The 16,565-nt window shown below is 37.0% G+C and overlaps 4 protein-coding genes across 15 annotated transcripts; 1 reads left to right on the top strand and 3 right to left on the bottom strand.

Moving 5' to 3' along the window:
• Positions 1-2,857: 2,857 nt before the first annotated feature.
• On the top strand, positions 2,858-5,216 carry LOC111485796 (protein PLASTID REDOX INSENSITIVE 2, chloroplastic-like). 4 transcript variants are annotated; one of them, XR_002718716.1, is made up of 4 exons: positions 2,858-3,093; positions 3,192-3,290; positions 3,692-4,389; positions 4,458-5,216. XR_002718716.1 is itself a non-coding variant. In XM_023132834.1 (4 exons), the coding sequence occupies exons 1-3, from the start codon at positions 2,878-2,880 to the stop codon at positions 3,887-3,889; spliced, it is 513 nt and encodes a 170-aa protein (XP_022988602.1). In that variant the 5' UTR covers positions 2,858-2,877; the 3' UTR covers positions 3,890-3,922; positions 4,072-4,196. The 4 variants fall into 4 exon arrangements, 3 of the variants coding, with proteins under 3 accessions (XP_022988602.1, XP_022988618.1, XP_022988610.1); XM_023132834.1 differs by lacking the exon at positions 4,458-5,216 and having other exon boundaries at positions 3,692-3,922; positions 4,072-4,196; XM_023132850.1 differs by lacking the exon at positions 3,692-4,389.
• LOC111485821 lies at positions 4,001-4,982 on the bottom strand. Its single transcript, XM_023132862.1, has 3 exons — positions 4,690-4,982; positions 4,496-4,611; positions 4,001-4,356 (listed from the first exon to the last, which is right to left on the bottom strand). Exons 1-3 carry the CDS (start codon positions 4,949-4,951, stop codon positions 4,246-4,248), a joined length of 489 nt encoding a protein of 162 aa, XP_022988630.1. The 5' UTR covers positions 4,952-4,982; the 3' UTR covers positions 4,001-4,245.
• Positions 5,217-8,592: 3,376 nt separating the features above from the next.
• On the bottom strand, positions 8,593-12,815 carry LOC111476256 (nucleobase-ascorbate transporter 7-like). 9 transcript variants are annotated; one of them, XM_023120004.1, is made up of 16 exons: positions 12,514-12,815; positions 12,219-12,260; positions 11,721-11,935; positions 11,432-11,529; positions 11,175-11,351; positions 10,976-11,076; positions 10,773-10,848; positions 10,601-10,660; positions 10,292-10,476; positions 10,075-10,171; positions 9,891-9,977; positions 9,738-9,796; positions 9,550-9,641; positions 9,393-9,470; positions 9,144-9,304; positions 8,593-9,057 (listed from the first exon to the last, which is right to left on the bottom strand). In XM_023120004.1, exons 3-16 carry the CDS (start codon positions 11,833-11,835, stop codon positions 8,839-8,841), a joined length of 1,605 nt encoding a protein of 534 aa, XP_022975772.1. In that variant the 5' UTR covers positions 11,836-11,935; positions 12,219-12,260; positions 12,514-12,815; the 3' UTR covers positions 8,593-8,838. The 9 variants fall into 9 exon arrangements, with proteins under 9 accessions (XP_022975772.1, XP_022975789.1, XP_022975801.1 ...); XM_023120021.1 differs by having other exon boundaries at positions 11,721-11,899; XM_023120033.1 differs by having other exon boundaries at positions 11,721-11,896.
• Positions 12,816-13,468: 653 nt separating this feature from the next.
• Positions 13,469-16,453, bottom strand: LOC111476439 (protein LSM12 homolog A). The gene is made up of 5 exons (XM_023120101.1): positions 16,209-16,453; positions 15,955-16,114; positions 15,759-15,839; positions 14,044-14,167; positions 13,469-13,930 (listed from the first exon to the last, which is right to left on the bottom strand). Exons 1-5 carry the CDS (start codon positions 16,336-16,338, stop codon positions 13,880-13,882), a joined length of 546 nt encoding a protein of 181 aa, XP_022975869.1. The 5' UTR covers positions 16,339-16,453; the 3' UTR covers positions 13,469-13,879.
• Between the last annotated feature and the right edge of the window lie 112 nt (positions 16,454-16,565).

The following is a 16,565-nucleotide window of genomic DNA, read 5'->3' as shown; positions in this document are numbered from 1 at the left end:
TATGGCCCCTTTACTTATCGATTGCAAAAATCCAGCCAGGCGTTTATCACTTTCTTGTTGATTCCACCACCCAAATTTAGGCACTCTCTTCCCTTCTTGTACCCCTTATCTTCTTTTTAATTGTAATTTGTAAGAATACATAGCGACAATTATTACTCAACAATATTACATGGTCATCCTCCAGGACCATCAGGTTGGTTACGTATTTGAATAGTTTATTTCGTCTCAATTTAACACCTTTCTTTTTATAGGCCTAGAAAGTAAAATCTATAAATATTTATTTTTTGATTCTTCTAGAAAAATTAGATTTTGGGGTAGCTTTTCTAGTCCATGATGGGTTTCATTCGTGTATAAGTCTTGAACGTTTCTACAACTACTTTGCAAATCTTCTCAAAATAATATTTATTAGTTAGTGTCTTGGATTTATATTTTAATTAATTGGAAAAGTTATGAACAAATTATTGAATTAAAAAATAATATATTTGAATTAAACTTTGTTTTGTTTTGAAAAATTGTTTATAATTATAATAAAATATGTTATTAATTTATTTAGTTAATCCTCGTCTCTACCAATTATGGATGATATCTGAGGAAACACAGAAGTGATATGGAATTCTAAATTATTGAATTTATATTGGATGATATCAGCATCCAATCCACATTAATTAATTAAAAAAAAAGGTTGATACATTTACTAAATATTGTGGATCTCCGTAAACAAAGCTCTTGTATCATCCGATGGTTGCGATTGAATTACCATTAATTTGAGAACGACTTCGCAAATGAATTAAATGAAATACATTAGAAGATGGGTTCCACTAGAATTTGGAGTATCCCCAACGCCAATTAGAGCCACGCCACCCGTCTTCTCCACCAAGAAGGCAGGCATTAAAGTATATGTGGGCCAAAGACCAGAAGCTAAATGATCATCTACTAATTAGTATTATCCGGCCGAAGCCACCCCTAGAGTCTTTGTAAAGGTACGAACATACAATAATCTCCTCTACACCAATTGGGTTCTGAATTGATTGGGGGAAAAAGGGAAAAGAAATAAGAAAAAAGAGAGATACGACTCGGAGAAAGATGATTAATGAAAAATCGATTTTGAAATATCTGTTCATGCAATTATGAGTTTGATTTTGTTGTGTTTGATTGGTCCAAGTGGGCAGAATCCAGCGAATATTTCCATTAACTCAGGCTGCTGCATAAACAGAGATGGTCACAACATGTTTGATAAAATGCCTGAATGATGGAGGAACAGAGGAACAGGGAAGGGAAGCCTAGTTTTAAGCTAATTGGAGATGGCACAAGGTAAAAATCATCCTAAGTTTATATTTAGAGTGGATAATATCATACGATTATAAAGTCGTTTGATGGATAAAAAGAGTGAAAAGTTTATACCTATGAGTTTTGGATTTGATCACCCATATTGCTTTCCACACCATCATACCTCATCATTAATCCCAAGTAGTAATATAGTATAGAGCAAAGTTTGGGAAATCTATAAATATATGTATATTTATCATTTTGTGCAGCTAGTGCCCCATTATTTATATATATATACCAATAAAGTTCTTGACTTGGGATCAATTCTTTTTTGATAGTGTAGTAGAAGAGTTGATTCAAAGAAAGAACGAAAGGTATTGAGTTATCGATTCTTTTTTAATTTTTCCTTAAAGTTTTTAAAATGTATTTGGTAAGGAGAGGTTAACTTTAACTCTCCAATCGATGTGAGATCTCACAATCCACCTCTCTTAGAAGCCAGCATCCTCACTCCCACTTATTTCCCTCTCCAATCAACATGGAATCTCACAATCTAAGGAGTCTAGCGTCCTAGTTTGCACTTGTTCATCTCTCCAATCGACGTGGCGTGGTATATGTGTGAATATTGGGTGGGTTTAAAATTTTGGAGGTTTGAGTGGGTGGGGGTGCCCAAATGTGTAGTACTTGGAGCAAAATAGCTTTGCTTTTGTTCTTCAATTGAACAAGGAATGTGGGTTTCTCTGCAGAAATATAAAACTTATAGGCCCCTTTTGCCTTTTTGAAGTAAATGGCTAAAAAGCTTCAAATGATTCCGAAAATTCCTCAGATATGCCTCCAGATTTTTTCCTTTTTTCTTTGAAGTATAATTATATGTGTGTGTGTGTGTGTGCGCCCGCGCTGAATGCAATACAGCACAGCTCTCAACACCATTGGGCTCCCCTTTGGTCACTTCCACTGTTACCATCAAACATCAATCTTCACTGCTAAACAACAAACAAACAAAAGCAAAAGCAAAAGTAAGACCCGAAAACGACTGTTTCATGTTCACTTACAAAAAGAGAATGTCACATTATTTACTTTTCTTCCCTTCAAAGACACTCCCTTTAATATATTTTCTTAACAAAAATGAAAAATTCAGAGTAGAAAAGTAACCAAAGAACAAAACAGATATCAAACGATACGACACGACAAGTAAAAAAACATAGTGGGTATCATTTAATTTTTTCGAGGGAGCGTCTGCGAGTATCATTTAGCTTTTTTTTTTTTTTAAGCTTGTCGTGGACATAAAAAAAAGGGTCTTTATAATCATCACATTTATCTTCCTTGCTTTCATCATCATCATCTCCATTTCTCTTGTTTTCTTAATATAATTATTTTTTTTTTGCTTTTTTTTTTTTAAAAAAATAATTTTCAATTAAATTAAATTATGAAAAAATCTTAGGAGACGGCTAATTTGGAATTTGGGCTGAATTTGACCCATCTGCCTTTGAACATGGACTTGGGTAGTTAAGTGGGCTTAAGGCCCAAGATTAATTAATGGACTCTCTATGGGCTTTTCGAATTGACGCCGCGCGAAATTAGGGATTAGCTTAGGGGGTGGGATAACCCCATCCAATGGCGTCCTACAGTTGCGTTCTGGTTTCGGCCATTGCAGTTTCTCCTGCCAAGACTACATGCTTCAACGGACTTAATTATCCAACATTTTCCCCTTCTTCTTCCCTTGGAAAGCCCTTTGTTAATTGTACCTTAACTTCTTCCATCATATACAGAGCAACTCCGGCCACGGCCAGCTGTGTTTACCATGATCCGATACCGGAATTTGCTGAAGTTGTAAGTTTCTTGCGACGTAGCTCCTTTGTTTGCTTAAATTGATTCCGGTTTTGTGTTATGTGATCGCGTTGATTAATTCATTTGGTTGTTTTTCGCAGGAAACCAGGAAATTTAAGGAGCAGTTATCGAAGAAGCTAGCGAAGGATCGCGAGACATTTGGGAACGACCTGGATTCGGTTGTGGAGGTTTGCTCAAAGGTAATCATTGTTATAGAAGTAAGAGGTTGTAATTTTCTAGTTTGAATCCCTGATTTCGGTTGAAGAATGTGTCTGAATCAGATGAGGCGATTGTTTGCTTAGAGAGTTAGTTTAGTTTAATCGTGCTTTTGCCTTCAAGTGTTTCCATGGTTTGAGATGAATAATTGGAGACCTGAGGAAGCATCAGACCTGCCTATAGAGCTACAGAACGATCACTATTTCCAAGACAGCTTCATTAATTGCGTAAAATTGTTCTGAATGTTTGACCTATGCTGCCATTATTGATATTCTTCTTGCATTTTGATTTTTTCAAATCAGAACTGAACGAATATTCCAATTTGAATTCAGATGTCCGAATTTATGTGAGCTTAATATGAATGTACTTTGCAAGTTTTGAGCAGATATTTAGTGAATATTTGCATGTGGAGTACGGAGGTCCTGGGACATTATTAGTGGAGCCTTTCACTAATATGTTTATTGCTCTAAACGAGAGGAAATTACCTGGAGCGCCTTTGGCCACAAGAACTTCGCTTCTATGGGCTCAAAACTATCTAGATCACGATTGGAACATTTGGATCTCAAAACGAGGGCTCAAATGATTTGCTACTTGTTGTTACATTTGTGAAGATTGGGTATTTGAATCTAGATTCTGTTATGTTTTTTTCTCATGAGTTGAAGATGGAGGAACAAATATTTGTATCAACACAAAATTACTCCAATACATTGTCAATTTCATTGATTTGATATCTTTGTTGCTATACAAATGCCTTATTTCTTGCAGTACATGAATCGTTCTGGGGCTCTAGTTTCACACTGAATTGGAAACTTGGATGCCCATTTTCAAGCTCTCTCTGAATCCTCTGCCATTGCAACGAGCATCTTAAATCAAACTCCTCTATTCTGCCGTATGAACCACGCTTGTGCTTGTTATGATGAAAAAAGTATGACACATGAATCAGGCGGCAGCTTCAGAGATGCTCTGCAATGATGGTCTCCAAGCCTTTGACCTCGCCGCAGTGGCATTTGCTGCTGGTGTTCGAATTCGGTGTCTTTCATGTTTGACTGCCTGCAATGTTTTTTGTTTTTTTAGAGATTATTGGTATGATTTTATCTCGGAAAATGATTCCCAATCACAATCATGTTTGACTTTTTCACTTTCTGTTGCAGTGATCGATTCTGATTCCAAAGGAAACAATTGAGTTTACCTGCTGGTTCTTTTCCGTCTCTTCTACTTCACCGCCGGCAGTCCGATTCTCCTCCGACTCCATCAATTGCTTCTTGGATTTTGCATACTTTTTAGCCCGCAACACCTTCATAACCTCTGGAGGTTCCAAACAAAACGTCGGTAAGAGCTAAACTTACTACTAAACAGAGAAGGAATAGAAAAGCTGTATCATACCCTGAGTGGTGACGAGCCGATAGGCATGGCCAAGAGCAAGAGTGTCGTTTGGCCGGAGAAGCTTAACACGAGTAAAACGCACCGTTTTGGGCTCCGGATTGTCATCCTCAGATTGAGGTAAGGGAATTATAAGAGAAACATAGTGACCCGGATTAGTTCTCATGACCTCGCTAGCCACCACCGGCCAATACAGCCTCTCAATCCGGCCACTTGGGTGCTGTATTACCAGAGCCGCCGCATCAACCGCCTGGCAATTCCCCATCTGAACTCTGTGATGGTAGATTGAAAGAAGACGAGGAAGAGGAGGAAAGGAAGAAGAAGAATGATGATAAATAGGAGGAAAAGAAGTCCCTTTCTATACAGCTTCTTTGCTCGCCAAATGGGTCTACTTAGAATTGCAGGCCGTCCATTCATATATCTCGCACTTCCCAACTAATTTAATGCAACGTGGGTCAAACTTATATCGAAAATTGACATTGTAACGTACGGATAATATAGTATTCAACTTCACCTTCTTTTACTTTTTATCACCTTCGGTGATAAAAAAAAAAAAAAAATTAAACCTTTGTGGTGTGAACGACAAGTCGGCAAACCCACACTGCCACCGGCTGGATGGTAAGTTCCAGGATGCCGGAGATCGTTATGTTTGGACGGACGTGGTCAGCTGTGTGGACGGAGGTCAATGTTTTTGGGCTCATTAAATAACTAAACAAAATTAAATACTTGCTTATTAAATAAAGATATTGAAGACGGCAAAGCGTGCGGGTTCATAAGATTCTCCATGAAAAAAGAAGAAAAGAAGGACAAGGACACGGCACCTTCTTATCCATCCAAGTTCACTTCGAGTAGATATTATCCTCTTTTACTTTTGTGTTGGATTAAAACGTTTATTTAGAATACGCTCAACCAAGGATTAATTTATTAATAATAAAGCAAACCCACCTGGAATTTGTTTTGTAATTATTATTGTAATTTGAAACCTGGGAAGAAGTAAAGCAGAATGGCATTAATTTTGTTGACAACGAGAAAGGAAAATGAAGTGGGTGTGGTTTTAATCAATACTTAATGCAAAATCTTTTGTTTTGAATGCGTGAAGCTTTCCATTTATTTATTACGGTATTTATTGAGGAAAGGGATGTGGAACAGATCGCCACACCTCCCTTCTCCATTTAATTTTTAAACTAATCACTAACATTAATTACACTATTTACCAAACCCTCTACTAATTTATTTATTTATTTATTTTATCTTTATTTAAAAATTATAAATAGCATCTATCTTAGAGATGATTCAAATCCACTTATCATTAAAGAATCTATACTATTGGGAAAGATATTTTTTTTAATTATCAAACAACCTTTATATCATTGTATGTATGATAAGTCTTTATCTGGCTAAAAATGGTTCATTTTTTAAATATTAAAATAAATAATAATATTAATTTGTCTCCTTCGTGTGTGAGTTAAATAAATATGATTCAAATTTTAAAATATGTTTATGGATTAAAATCGTTAATATTATTTCAAAAGAGTTTAAAAAATACCCTTTAATTTTCACACCGTTTTCAAAAGTTTAATTAATACCTTAAATTAAAAAAAAAAAACTTGAAAAATATATTTGGTATTATGGATGAACTTTCAAAAATAACATATTGAAAATAATTGATAAGACGTGGATCGATGGTTTTTTTGTCCATATGTTGACAACCGTAAGAATTTTTTTAAAACTTTTTTTTACAAAGTTAGAGGATGTTAATACTATTTTTATAATTTCATGAATATTTTATAAACATAGTACTAACGATATCTTTAAAATATTTATAGATATTTTTAAAACAAGATTTACGTTCGGGTTCGGGTAAAATTATGTGAAGGCATATGTGTGAGTGACTAATAGGAGATGATGTGAAGGCATGTGATGTGTTGGAAATGCCTTGTTCCTCAATATTAAATAAAATAGACCATTTCTTGTCCCAATGTTGACTCATAATATATATATATATATATAATACATTAAGCATTTAGAAAAGAAATTAAATGCGTAACTATTGGTCCCACAGTACTATGTATTTTTTTTTTTAAATAACAATAATTTCGTCATATTTATGTCTTTTTGTAAGCTTTCTTTAGACATTCTAATGGGCAATTAAATAAAGGCATTACCCACCAAACAACCTTTTGCTTTACTATGAAGCTTCTCAAAACAACATTATTATTATTATTATTATTGTTGTTATTATTTTTGAATAATGGTGGGTTTAGATAATGTAGCATCTTAATCTAAATGCCTTAATTTCTTATTAAATCATTATATTAAACCTTGAGTTATATGCTCCACAAAGGACATTTGTAATCATACCCTTACCCACCAAATTAAAATAAAGTTGTAAGATGAGTGGACTCTCAACTTTTTGTCTAAATTACAAACTAAATATTGGATTATATTATTTACAACAACCCATTTAAATTAATTAATGAAAAGAATGTGTTAGATTTGGAATGGGATGATGCTTCCATATCAATGTTCCAGTTAATCATACAGGAATGTTCTTCCACTAATAGATTCTTAAGCAAGATTAGCACTGATGTTGTGTAGTTTAGTGAGTTGATGATGATCCAAATCCAAATCCAAATCCAAATCTTACCCATTAAATAAGCTCTTGTGATGAGGAAAAGAGAATATAAAAGATTGTTGCAGAAGGCTCAAGGGCTTTTCATATTATGGTGATTGAAAGTGGCCACTTTTACATATGCTTATACTTCAAAGCTGTGATGTTTTTGATACCCTTTTTGTGAGGCATCATTGCTCCTTTGCTTTTCACTCATCTCCTCTTTACAAGACAAGCTTACGTTGATGTTAAGTCGCCGAAGTTCATGCATCTCATAAAAGAATCGAGCTTGGGGCTTTTTCGGCACTTTTTTTTGTTCGTGTTCTCATTAGAATTGATGGTAAAATTATTGTCTTTACATTGGTGTATAAAACGCGTTTGTTAGGAGAAGGTTTCTACCGATGTGGGATCTCACCATCCACTTCTTTCAAGGTCCAGTGAGAAGATTTCAGGGTCCAGGGTCCAGTGAGGAGGTTTCTACTGATGTGGGATCTCACAATTCACTTTCAGGTCTTAGCATCCTCGTTGGTACTCGCTCCCCTCTCCAATTTATGTGGGATCTCACAATCCACCCCTTTTGGGGGCCTAGAGTCCTCGTTGGCATACCTTTCGGTGTCCACCCCTTTAGGGCTCAGCATTCTCGCTGACACATCGCTCGGTGTTTGGCTCTAATACCATTGTAACAGCCCAAGTCCACCGTTAACAAATATTGCCTTTTTTATTCTTCTCCTTTCTTACTATCTGTCAAGATTTTTAAATCATGTATGCTAAAGGAAAAGAAAGAAAAGAGAAGAATGAACGCTGAATTATTAAGGGTGGGCAAAGAACATCACCCCCCACGTCCCACGATTGTTTGAGCAATCAGAGAGTGACATTACAGTTAGAAATGGTCAGGTTGTCACCCAACTAAGCCATGGATTTGATCACATCACAGAAGCTTTTGCCTCTGGTTTAGAGGACATTTGGAAGGAACATGTTAGGCTAATCACGTGTCTTTAACACACACTTTTTGGTTTCAGATTGGAGGTTAATTTAGTGGTAATCTCTTGTGTTTTTTAGCTCTTTTTTCTTTAATACACCTTTCCATTATGGGACCCAACTCCCTAACCCAATGCCCTGCCACACCCACAAGCCCTTTGGGATTGAGAGGTTTCAATGCATCCACACTTCCTGCCTCTGTTTCCTACTGGGTTCCTTCTAAATTATCTGCTTCCCCACCACTTATGAAAGTTACCATTGTGAAAATCTTTTCCTAACAAATACATTATAAAAACCGTGAAGATGATAACGATATGTAATGGGTCACAACGAACAATATTTATTAGCAGTGCGCTTGGACTGTTACAACAAGCCCTTCAAAACTTATGGCTTTTTTCTCAAGGAAAAAATGGAATAAAAAGGCAGGTACTATGAGGCATTCTACGCTATCACATTGCTGTGTTTGTCCAGCTTTAATTAGAGTGAAAAGGGAGTGGTGTTGTCAATCTTCATAGCCTTCAACTCGATGTCAAGACAGCAAAACCATTTAATCTGGAGTGAAGTCAAACAGATGGGAAAAACTTGTTGAGGTTGAAAGGAAGAGAATAGAATTCTTCGCTTCTTGTATCGGTCTTGAACGAGCGGAATTTATTCCACCACTGCATTCCTCTGTCCTTTGTTGCTGCATTGTCCTTGCTGTGTAACGTAACATCGAGGAACAGAGCCAAAAATCCAGCAACAAATGGCTCGGATGCGAACGGCACGTTGATCATATCATTGAACTGAAACAAGGAGTTCAAAACTGACTAAATGACTGATTATCAAATGGTTTTGATTCTGATATAGAAGTGGTAGGACTGAATCATACCCATCTTGCTTTCGTGTGGACCGGACCGTAACCGTTAACAGCGGTGTACTCATTGAAGTACTGAGGAATTGAGAGCCCCATGAAGATAGAGAAGCCTAATATGAACTTGATCCTAAAACTGTTGAGATTGCAAAACTGAAGGAAGTTAAGGCCAGCTGAACCTGCTCTTGCACCATTGATTTAAACCAGACAAAGTTAAGCATTCTGATGTGAATATAGCAGAGAATTCTCAACTTCAAAAAAACATACCAACATAGGCAAAGAAAAAGCAGTACAGAGCTGCAATTATCGGCACAGGGATTGAAGCGAAAACGGCTCCAAATTTTCCTGATACGCATCCATATCCATAATGTTAGTACAGAGCTAAAAAGATGACAGTGATCAATGGAACATGGACTTCTCTTACCCAGAATGGAAAAGAAAATCATAAAACCAGCAGATATTTGAACCACTCTACGGCTACCGACACGTGTTAATGCTAACAACCCGGCATTTTCACTGTATGGAGAAGTTAAGAGATGGTTCATGATGTTAGAAAAGAAAGACAGGTTAATGAATCAAATCTCTTAGTCTTAGTTGTTGCAGAGATCTTACATGGATACTGACGATCCATTTCCTGTGCCAAATATACCAGAAAACAAGATGGCCACTCCCTAAGTTCATCAGGAAACAGAATAAGAACAAGCAAAATTTTCAAATATATGATTGTTTTGCACATTTTCTCTTGTAGGTAGTCACTTTAAGTACCTGCCAACCGACACCACGGCTAAGAATAGACGGTGGGAGAGGAGTTGCACTAGCATATCTAGACACAGCAAAGAAGGCTCCAGTAGACTGTCACACCCCAAAAACATTGTTCCAAATGTAAGCAATGATGTCTAAGTTTACGACAAATAAATGCTCGTAAGGTCACGAAAATAATGGAAAAAACCTCTACGAGCGCAACAAATGAAGCAGCCATCATTGCAAAAGCTTCTCCAGCATCAAATGTGGGTGCACCCCATTGAAAGGGATATGGGATACTAATCCTATTAACAGTTCGAGTATCAGTTGAACGACGTATTCATGCACATACCGACATTTTATATGCAAACTTTCGAATGAAAATAGAACATGACAGGAAACAGGAGAGTTGATTTTAGTCTTACCATGGAGAACCGCCTATAATTCCTGCACGATCAGTACGACAGCTTAGTTGAGTCTTTACACCCACATTCTTATATGCACCACCTACAGTGAGTAGGTGAGCATACATCCAAACAATCAGAATTGAAAATATAACAGCAAAACGGTCGAATACGTGTCTTTCGCCATTTATCAAATGAGGTATATACTGCAAAACAATTTAGATTCTACGTTTAATAAGATCCAAATCTTATCTTGAGCGAGCGAGATCAAAAGCGAAATTACTCGAAGATCCTTCAGTCATGATTGGTGCTTGAAAGATTTGCTTGTACCTGTGAGAATACCACCAGAAGGATGAGCTGTGGAAGCCCAATCTCCACACATTTTGACAGCTACAAAACAAACAAGAACATGCTGTAAGAAGAAAGAGACTTGTAGAGAGAATTGAGATGATAAATATTATACAATTCTTCAGTTTCCTTCGAACAGTTACAAAATACATACCACTGGGAAACCCAATTCATATAACCCAAATCCTGACAAGGCCACCAAAGGAACAGTAGAGAGTGGGCTCAATAACCTGAACAAGTACAAAAGAGCATGCTTTTGGATTACAAGAGTCAAGAAGAGTTAAGATTGAAACTCACTGTACAAGGATTTGCACCCCCTGAAAAGCTTCATAGAAGTACAACAGGCTAAATACAAACCTTGCAACATTTCGCCAAAGGCCGCTAAAACCGACGACTATCTGAAGAGTTGAGGCAACAATGAGGGCACCCTGAATTCCACGCATAATTTTCTCGAATTTCTGATATACATTACGGATCGGATAAGTCAGAGTTATCTCGAGTTCAATGAGGACATGAGAGTGAGATTGTAGCAGATGATATCAATCAACAAAGTTACCTCCTGGGGATTCACAATATCGCTATATCGACCAGCCAAAATGATTGAAATTGTTGTTGGCACATATGAGTAAGACGCTCCGATTACTGCAGGTAAACGAGTACCAAAAAACGTTTGGAGCAATGTGTTTAAGCCAGCAACAAAAAGCAGTGTTTGGATCATCTTTGCTTTCTCCTCCTGAAATGAATTCTTGCAGTAATATAATTGAGATTCACATTTAACATTCATCAAGAAACAAGAAATAATTGTAAGCTTACATTTCCTCCTCCCATTTGGGGAACCAGAGAGGTTGGAATTAGCACTGTTGTTCCCAGCATGACCAAGTAATGTTGGAAACCAAGTAGAATTGCTTCGGCTGCATTTCAAATTTAGAACAATAGAGGTTAGAATATACAAACAAATAAATATGGATATAAAAACATTAGAGGACAAACTTGAAGTGAGGTTTGAAGATCAAAACCTCACTAAAAAGCTAAATATTCTTCTTAAGAACAGCTATGTATTTAACAATGAGGTAAGGAAAAAGTGAACACTTGAGGAACTTACGCCATGGAGGAGGACTGGTTATGCAATATGAAACATTTGGTAGCTGCTCTCTTACTGGATGTGGCTGCAGCTCCTCCTGTTTCGGCGGTGGTGCAGACGTTCCACCTCCTGCCATGCTTCTTTTTCTTCTCCTTCCCCTCTTCTAAATAATCCACTGCTCTGATCCCAAGTATTGTCTTCTAATGTTATAAATAAAAACTCAAACTTCTTGAATTCTTAAAACCCAAGAAGTACGAACATAAGGCAAAATACCAACAGGTCAAACTTCCAGATCAAAGTTATGTCTTTATCCCACACGAAAACCAAGAAATACAACACCAAAATCAAACAGGAGCCAAAGTTTCAGAAGGCAAGCATTGGAGTGAAAGAACTTGGAAGAAACTTGGGAGTGTGAACATGGAAAAATGAGTTTTTACAGCTCAAAACTCACTTGGGTTTGTAGGACATGGAAACATAAAGGTGAATTAGAGATATGAAAAGAAGCAAAAAGAGTGATACCTCTCTTGGAGTAAGAAAGAAACCATCACGCCTATCTGTAACCTAAAGCCAAAAAAGCATCCTAGTTCGTTAATAAAGATGAAGTCTTGTATTAAAAGCTTTCCCCACCATCTACTCTGCGAATCTATGCACTTAGTTTAAGCAATTACCCTCTACTTGCTAAAGAAAAAACAACTTCTTTGGAGTTCAGATCATTCAGCTCTGATCTTTTCTTGTTTATCATACCAAAAAAAAGAAAAAACATCCCGAAGTATCAAGTTTCTGATGCTTCAAGTCTCACAGAAAATAAGCTTACATGCGTTATGAAAATGGCTCTTGAGACTTTATCCTCTTGCCATGTATTGTCAAATGCAGACAGGCCCTCTTGCCTGGAGACTTGTTTCAGCGACTGAGATTGCAGCAGGCCAGCGAGGATTCTGGTTTGCATTCACCAATTACAACAATTCATAATATAACAAAAATTCAAACCCATGTGTAACATTTGGCAGTAACACACCCTCCAAGAGCAGGTTCTCTGGAAACTAGATGAATTGAGTGAGATTGTATCGGCCCAAGAGATATTGCCCTTTTAAAAATGCATCTGATAGAGAGAAGTTTTCACACCCTTATAAAGAATGTAACGTTTTCCTCCCAAACCAATGTGAGATCTCATAGATTACATCCCAATTTAAATTGGTTTATCATTGTTTTGTAAGTTAATTTTTCGATTCAAACATAAAATTCTGCTAATGACTCGAAAGGATCAGTATCAAATTCCTTATTTTGGTCAGTGGTGTCAACTTAAAAGAATACGATTCCATTAAAGAAAAATCAATGTTAATGAGTGCCTACAAATCAATTTTAAGAGGTCTTTTCTTTGAATGCCTTCAAAGTCGGCCGTCCTTGTGGGGGGAAAGGGCAGATAAAATGATATCACTTTATTCCCTGAACTAGATGGCCCAAAAACCTTTCTTTCCATTTCCAAATATCACAGCGTAAGGCTTAAGAATTAGCTTACCAAATTCAAAAGAGGAATAAAGAAGCAACCTATAATGGGGCCATTAGTAAAAGTAAAGGACATCATAACAAAGGGGGAAAGAAAGGGTATGATACCAAGTACCCTGTTGAAGCTTCCATCTGAAAAATGTAATTTCACAAAATTTTCTCTACTCTAACTAATGAGAATGAAAGAGGAGCAGATAACAAATATAGAGATGATCTTAAGCCTCAAACGATATCAATGTCTGGTGATTAGACGCCCAGCGCATCAATTACGTCAAACACGTGTTCATGATGTTTGATAGTAAACACAAAAAAGTTGAGAGGTAAGACATTATGGTTGAATAAAAGGTGGGCAGTTATTACATCTGACTTTGCTCATTTCAAATTTGATAGATTGCAACAGAGCAAATCTTGGAAACCTTAAACATGGACACCCAAAAAGCTTTGCCAGGGTGTGTCCAGTGCAGTCCATAAACAGGAAAAAATCGACCACCAGAAGTCCAGTAAACATAAAAACTTTGGCAACAGATTAGGTACCACTCAAACACTAAATCCCTTCATGATTGCTGACATGGAGATGCCTCTAAAAGAGATTGTACCTTCCCCTCATTAGCAAAAGGCTCGGTACAGTACCGGTAATCGCCTATCACCCAGAAAAGAAGGATAAGGATGAATAACCATCACTGACCACCACCTCCGCGAACTTGCAACCGCTTCCTCTCCAGTTCAAGCTTTAAGAGAACAAAAGAATGTACAGGTAAAGAGGTTTGTGCAAGGCATTGCAAGGAAAGAAGTTAAAAGCTAGTAATATTCATGGTTAAGAACATTACTAATAGATGCTTACCACTTTCTTCACCCGCTCATTGGCAGCAGGGGTGCCTCCAGAAACAGATTCTGGTAGATAGGGACTGCTAACACGTACTTCATTCATTACAACTATCACAGTCTTGTCCCAGCGAACAGGAAGCCTAGGATTGCACTGATCGCCTTAGTCAGAATATCAAAACAATAGTGCAGAGTCTACGAAGTAGAAAAATTATACAGCTGAAACAGCAAGAGAAAATGATCAATACTATAGAAAGTTTAAGATTAAAGCCTATCACGATTCGTTTCGGTAGCATCTGAAATTCTGTATGAACATGCCTCACAAAATTAGATCATCAGATGAGCTTACTTGGGTTTGCAACCCCACCAGGTGCCCAAACCATTCTCTAATTTTTAGACTCCATAACAGGAGAAAAAGACCAGGCAGGGCTGAAAAATTAAGTTTTTAAAATACCTAATTGAACTTAAACTAGCATAGTCATTCCAACTTCAAATCAAGGAACTTGCATCACAATAATACCAACTATGACTTTGGCATTGGGAATGACAAAAGTAAATAAGTTCCATAAATGTTGGAAAGCAATTATATGTAAAACTACTCTAGTGGTGCTAGTATACAACTATTACGGCATTCAAAAAGTTTGGACCAAGAACAATATCATAGGAACCAAAAGATGTAAGAACTACCATACGTAGTTTAGGGAAAAAAGTAAAGCCTTAATGTTATATCATTCAAAGACTTCTTAAGAGTTATAACATGATTTCTTTGTTTTCCATTACCCCAGTAACACTGAGGCAAATGTTCAGAGAGAAAAAAGTACTATGCCGACCGACTTGGACAACGATATTCATATTTCAATGCTCCTAAGAGAATGAATCAATTCCATCTTGTCTATTGTGAACACAATAGGAAATATATGGCACAATAATGCACCGTGGTCCTTTGAAGATAAGTGATATGTAACAGCCCAAACCCACCACTAGCAGATATTGTCCTCTTTGGGCTTCCCCTCAAGGTTTTTAAAACGCAACTGCTAGGAAGAGGTTTCCACATCCTTATAAAAAATGTTTCGTTCTCCTCTCCAACTGATGTGGGATCTCACAATCCACCCCCTTAAGAGCCCAGCATCCTCACTGGCACTCGTTCCTCTCTCCAATCAACATGGGATCTCACAATCCACCCCTTCGAGACCAACGTCCTCGCTGGCACTCGTTCCTCTCTATAAACCATGTGGGATCTCACATGATAACTAGCCAAAGATATTAAAACATCAAGCAGACCATTATCAGACTTCCTAGTTATCATCAATACCTTAACAACGTCCATAAAAGTGCCATAAACTCATGAGAAATATTGGTTCCATGATCCAATTACTCATCACAATAATCAAAATATTTTCCATTCCATTGTAACATAAGCTTTTAAAAAAAACTTCAAGAGAAGAGCTGCAGGGAGTGATTCCGTTCCATTGTAACCAATGCCCGCTTGCAATGACCCGTAAACAAGTTTGCCAGCCCAACACACATAAAGAAACATATAAGCGCATTCATGGATTCTCTTTATGTGAAACCAATAGGAAAATTTTGCATGACAAAGAAAACTGATAAAATTGCCACATGTTACATAAATGCGTGGACATGGACTAAAAATAGTAGAAAATAAATCTTCGTGATTCAAATAAATCGAAATATACTTTCCAAATATTCCTACCAACAGAGTACAACTAAACTTACGTTTTAGACAAGGCGTCAAAAATACTTTGCGCCTCGCCGGTCACACCCACTCCTATTCTCTCCGCCTCTATTTCTGCTTGCCTGCAAAACCCAGTACGACCAAAGGAGAAACAGAACATGTAATTGAACAGAAACAACTAAAATCACGATTAAGCAACGAAAACCCACAAAAATTTAGAACAGATTATTGAGGTACCTAATGGCGAGTTCCTCTCTAGCACGGAGAGTATTGAGATCAAGGCAACAGTTTTTGAGATCAAGAGGATCTTCCCCATGTCCCAAAAACGAAAATTCTTTAATATAATTGGCTTTCAGCAGCCTTATGTTCCTACGAGGTCCTGGTTTCGAACCTTCCTGTATCAATCGAAGACAAGGAGAACAGAAACGAAGTTAAGGAATTCAAGAAACCAGATTGATAAACACAAAAAGCTAGAAACCCAGAAAGGATATGAAGGACGAGGATGTTGGAGGGGCGGTCAAAGGTAATGACTTGTGCTTGAAATTCATCCCCTAAGGTCGTCTTGATTGAGAAGAATGACCCAACAGAGAAGTCATCCCCATTGCCGCTGTCCAGTGCCATTTTCTCCTTCCTCTTCTACAAAAATTGAACAGTTCTTCCTCCTCCTAAAGGAGTTGGGTAAGACTGAATTCTCCAATCTTCATCTCAATTAGGGCTTTTCTTTACACTATTTTATTTCAAAACACTAATATAAAATAACTCTACTTATCTAATTATTAATCACGTGTTTAAATATGTAAATACATTTTTATTTTCAATAATTACAAAAAAAAAAAAAAAAAAAAAAT

The sequence above is a fragment of the Cucurbita maxima genome, unplaced genomic scaffold (genome assembly GCF_002738345.1).
Source record: "Cucurbita maxima cultivar Rimu unplaced genomic scaffold, Cmax_1.0 Cma_Scf00001, whole genome shotgun sequence".
NCBI classification, from domain to species: Eukaryota; Viridiplantae; Streptophyta; class Magnoliopsida; order Cucurbitales; family Cucurbitaceae; genus Cucurbita; species Cucurbita maxima.
This window is presented reverse-complemented; position numbering and strand designations above follow the sequence as displayed.

What these genes read in the sequence shown, in the direction of transcription:
- LOC111485796 (XM_023132834.1), top strand. Translation starts at nt 2,878, where the DNA reads ATGGCGTCCTACAGTTGCGTTCTGGTTTCGGCCATTGCAGTTTCTCCT. An exon ending in TACCGGAATTTGCTGAAGTT is followed by an intron (nt 3,094 to 3,191) that starts GTAAGTTTCTTG and finishes TGTTTTTCGCAG; the next exon opens with GAAACCAGGAAATTTAAGGA. An exon ending in TTGTGGAGGTTTGCTCAAAG is followed by an intron (nt 3,291 to 3,691) that starts GTAATCATTGTT and finishes AGTTTTGAGCAG; the next exon opens with ATATTTAGTGAATATTTGCA.
- LOC111485821 (XM_023132862.1), bottom strand. Translation starts at nt 4,951, where the DNA reads ATGGGGAATTGCCAGGCGGTTGATGCGGCGGCTCTGGTAATACAGCAC. An exon ending in TCGGCTCGTCACCACTCAGG is followed by an intron (nt 4,612 to 4,689) that starts GTATGATACAGC and finishes TGGAACCTCCAG; the next exon opens with AGGTTATGAAGGTGTTGCGG. An exon ending in AGACGGAAAAGAACCAGCAG is followed by an intron (nt 4,357 to 4,495) that starts GTAAACTCAATT and finishes AAAACATTGCAG; the next exon opens with GCAGTCAAACATGAAAGACA.
- LOC111476256 (XM_023120004.1), bottom strand. Translation starts at nt 11,835, where the DNA reads ATGGCAGGAGGTGGAACGTCTGCACCACCGCCGAAACAGGAGGAGCTG. An exon ending in CATTTGTTGCGCTCGTAGAG is followed by an intron (nt 9,978 to 10,074) that starts GTTTTTTCCATT and finishes GGGGTGTGACAG; the next exon opens with TCTACTGGAGCCTTCTTTGC. An exon ending in GCCGTGGTGTCGGTTGGCAG is followed by an intron (nt 9,797 to 9,890) that starts GTACTTAAAGTG and finishes TGATGAACTTAG; the next exon opens with GGAGTGGCCATCTTGTTTTC.
- LOC111476439 (XM_023120101.1), bottom strand. Translation starts at nt 16,338, where the DNA reads ATGGCACTGGACAGCGGCAATGGGGATGACTTCTCTGTTGGGTCATTC. An exon ending in CTCCAACATCCTCGTCCTTC is followed by an intron (nt 16,115 to 16,208) that starts ATATCCTTTCTG and finishes TTCGATTGATAC; the next exon opens with AGGAAGGTTCGAAACCAGGA. An exon ending in AGAGAGGAACTCGCCATTAG is followed by an intron (nt 15,840 to 15,954) that starts GTACCTCAATAA and finishes TGGGTTTTGCAG; the next exon opens with GCAAGCAGAAATAGAGGCGG.